Below are 3637 nucleotides of genomic sequence, written 5' to 3' on the forward strand. Positions count from 1 at the left end.
GAGGCAGGGCCCGCCTCCCGCCCACCGCCCAGCCTACCTTTGGCCGCCAGGGGCACCGTGGGCAGGTCCTGCGCGAAGCCCAGGAGCTCGGGGAAGTGCTGGCTCAGCGATTTGGCGAGGATGTGCAGGAAGGTGAGCTTCCCGTCCACGGTCTTGGTGGAGTTCAGCTGCGAGTGACCCCAACACACACCCTCCTCAGGCCTGTCAGCTTGCTGACCACACGGGACCAGGCGTCCCAGCTCGGCTTCTCTCAGACCTGCCTCAGTCCCTGCCCTCAGCGCGACTCCGACACTCAGAACCCCACTGTGTTCCTTCCTCCGGGGTCTTACCTGCTGGGGGGCCACAGGCCCCCCAGGAGCCTGGAGGTCCCTGCCCAGCTCTCTGGGGTCCCGGGAACTAGGCAGGGAGAGGCAGGCCCCAGGTTTCTCTGTCCTTAAGCGTTTGCCTTGTCAGCAGGCAGAGCCCAAACCTCCCTGACTCCCCCGGGGGTGGGGGGGTAGAGAAATTAAGTAATACATCCACAACTTGTAAAAAATGTAAAACCTATAAAACAATATTATATAATGGGGGGGGGGTGAGGGAGGGGAGCATCACTCCCAGGCCTTCCCCTCTTGTGGTTTTCTGAAGCGTCTGTGGCCCTGCTGAGCCTCAGACATCCTAAACCAGTGGTTGGCAAACCGCGGCTCGAGAGCCACATGCGGCTCTTTGGCCCCTTGAGTGTGGCCACGAAGTTTTAATCGCACTGTCCGTGCGCGCCCGCACGTGGTGTTTTGTGGAAGAGCCACACTCAAGGGGTCGCAGTTTGCCGACCACTGTCCTAAACCATTTCTACCTGCAAGTGAAGTTTTTCTTCCTCTTTTGTTAAACGACAAAAGGCTCCCTGGGCAGACGTCCCAGAACACTGGGGGGAAGGCTGGGTACTCATGTTTCTGATCCCAGATCTCGGGGTGGGGGTGGCTGGACTGACAGTGTGGGAGCTGTTGGGGGTACAGAACCTGCCAGGTGGGCGCTCCCCTTCCACTTGGAGTCTTCCCTCCCTGATCCCCGCCCCCCATAGTTCCAGACCGGAGGCTTGGTGTGGAGGAGCACCCTCCCTCCCCCCAACCTTTGCCGCAGTCACATCCTGGCCCCAGGGCAGCCGCTGCTCCTCCTGGGGAAGGCCCCCTGGGTGGTGACGGTGACGTTCCCTCCTCTGCTCTGCTGCCCCCCGCCCCCCCCCCACCTCAATGGCAGAGCAAGACAAGCTCCTCACCTCCGTCAGGAAGTTGATTTTGAAGCCCGTGGTCTTGTTGGTTTTGGGCTGTCCGTCGTTGAGATAGTTGCCCATGGCCAACACAAACTGTGGAAAGGAAGGTGGGCAGGCAGGTACTCCTCCACCCCTCACCCCCTGGCCCTCACCCCCTGGTCCAAGGCGGGAGCCCCAGGGGGCAGAGGGGCAGGTCGGTGACAGGGAGGGGGTGCGCGCTGACCTCCAGGATCTTGGCGAGCTTCCGGCTGTTCTTGAGCTCCAGGGAGGCCTGGCGCAGACACTCCAGGCTGGCCTGGATCTCCTCCGTCTTCTCCTGCAGCGTGGCCTGGAAGTGGAGGCTGCGCAGGCGGGTTTTGTAATCCGGAACTGACAGCATCTGCCGCGAAGGCCGGGCCGGAGTCATCCATCGGCCAGCACCGCCAGGAGACCCACCGCCCCATCGCAGCCTGGGGTCCTGGCTGGCCACGGGGCCAGGTGTTCCCTTAGGACAATAAGCCGGGCCCTAGGGCCACGGGCATCCCATCTAGCTGGATCCCAATGGACCTGGCTCATAAAGGTGTAAATGGGCTGGTTGTGCGGCGACCTATGAATCAGGAGGTCACGGTCAGGGTACATGCCCGGGTTGCGGGCTCGATCCCCCCTTCGTGCAGGAGGCAGCTGATCAATGCTTCTCTCTCATCACTGATGTGGATGTCTCTCTCTCTCTCTCTCTCCCTTCCTCTCAATAAACATATTTTTTAAAAGAGAAAGGTGTAAACTGGTACTCAGGGGTGTGAGCGTGGGGGCGCATGTGGAGCAGGACCGACGCCCCGGACAGGAAGCCGGGATGGAGCCGCGCACCTGCAGGACGAACTGGTCGGGCTCGCTGAGGCGGCCGGGCGCCTCGCGGAAGGCCTGCCGGGCCTGGCGATGGGGCCAAGGAACCTAGGAAGGGGCCTGGAAGGGGACCAGAACCCGGCCAACAAGAGGGCGGGACCTATGCAGGGCCGGTCCGTACCTACTCAGGGGGGACCTGGCAGGATGCGGGAGCTGGGAGGGGCCTCTGCCCCGCTGGATGGCAGGTGTATATTGGGGGGGGGCTGTGAGGGGGTTACAGCCTAATTTCTGTTTCCTATCAGGGCGGCCGCCCCCTGCCCCCCGCAGCCCCGGGACCCCCTGCTCCTCACAGGTGTTGTAGGCCTTCTTGTGGGACAGGATCTCCACCACCTCCTTCTTCCTGAAGGGCTCGGGCCTGGGCACGGGCTCTGGGAGGGAAATGATGGCTGAGCGAGGGAGGCCAGGCGAGGCTGCTGTGAGAGGACCCAGGGGGTTGGCCACCCCCACAGCCCAGGCGCCCCCTTTCTGTGGCCGAGACTGAATCAGCTCTGGGCCCCACTCGCGCACTCTCGGACCCAGCCTAGCATTCAGCATGCACGGCACCTCCCTCCCCGTCCTCTCTCCCCGGCTGGTGGGGCTGAGCTGCCCGGGTGAGGGGACCAACCCCCTCTGGGCCTTGCAGATGCCTCCTGGGTGGACATGGCCTTTCTCTTCCATCGGGGACCACTGTCCACACAGGATCCCTGGCTGCCTGCAACCCCCTCCCCACCCCCCAACAACTACAGGGAGGGGCACAGAGAGGGCGAGGGGAGGGGCTGGGAGGGCACAGTGGACGCCTCCTGTCGGCCTCTGTGACTGAGGTCACCCAGCCCCCTGTGCTTCCTCATCAGGAAGTCATCAGTGTCTCGGGTTGGATTTGAAATGGGGGTGCAGGGTGTCTGGCGTGCAGTAACTATGCCATAGACGCCAGCTCTCAGTCTCCCCGTTCTGAGGTGGGAAACTGAGCTCTGAGGCCTTAACTCAGGGACACAGTGAGTGAACGGACTGACGTCAGCGCAGCCCTCGGGGGCTCTGAGCCCTGGGCTGTCCCCAAGGGCAGTGGGCGGGTTGCCACAGCGACCCGGGGATGGGGGTCCCGCGGGGCCCTCAGGCCACTCACTAGCCGGTTTCTGGGTGCCAAAGTGGAGCTCCAGGTCGAGGTATTTCACCATGTCACTCAGCTTATCATAGTCAGAGTCCTCCCCCAACTGCAAGGGAGGGCGGCTCGCAGTGAGGAGGAGCCGGGCAGCTGGGCTGCCGCCCCCACCCCCCCCACCCCCGCAGGGAGAGCCCCCTCGGGCGCTGGGATAAACCCCGGGCATCACCCGCTCTCAGGTATGAGCCGCTCCTCTGCTGGCCAATCACACGCTCGCCTGGAGCCCCCAGCAGAGGCCTGCCCTGTGTCGGGCGGGGCTGCAGGGCTGCAAAGGGGCTGGAGCCCCCAGTGGGTCTGGCCCTGCTTTGAGGTGTCCTTTGCAGGGAGTGAGCTGATGCCGGAAACGGAGCCAGGGAAATGCGGGCGGGGGGGGGGGG

At 63.8% G+C, this 3637-nt stretch overlaps 1 protein-coding gene across 1 annotated transcript in view; it reads right to left on the bottom strand.

Moving 5' to 3' along the window:
* Positions 1–3637, bottom strand: part of GRID2IP (Grid2 interacting protein) — a 30394-nt gene that overhangs the window by 3474 nt on the left and 23283 nt on the right. The window contains exons 15-20 of the mRNA XM_015565147.1: positions 3225–3406; positions 2177–2493; positions 2090–2143; positions 1470–1625; positions 1253–1339; positions 6–167 (exon numbers count right to left, since the gene is read on the bottom strand). Coding sequence (XP_015420633.1) covers positions 6–167; positions 1253–1339; positions 1470–1625; positions 2090–2143; positions 2177–2493; positions 3225–3406 — 958 coding nt within the window. The remainder of the gene's footprint in view (positions 1–5; positions 168–1252; positions 1340–1469; positions 1626–2089; positions 2144–2176; positions 2494–3224; positions 3407–3637) is intronic.

The sequence above is a fragment of the Myotis davidii genome, unplaced genomic scaffold (genome assembly GCF_000327345.1).
Source record: "Myotis davidii unplaced genomic scaffold, ASM32734v1 scaffold399, whole genome shotgun sequence".
Lineage (NCBI taxonomy): Eukaryota > Metazoa > Chordata > Mammalia > Chiroptera > Vespertilionidae > Myotis > Myotis davidii.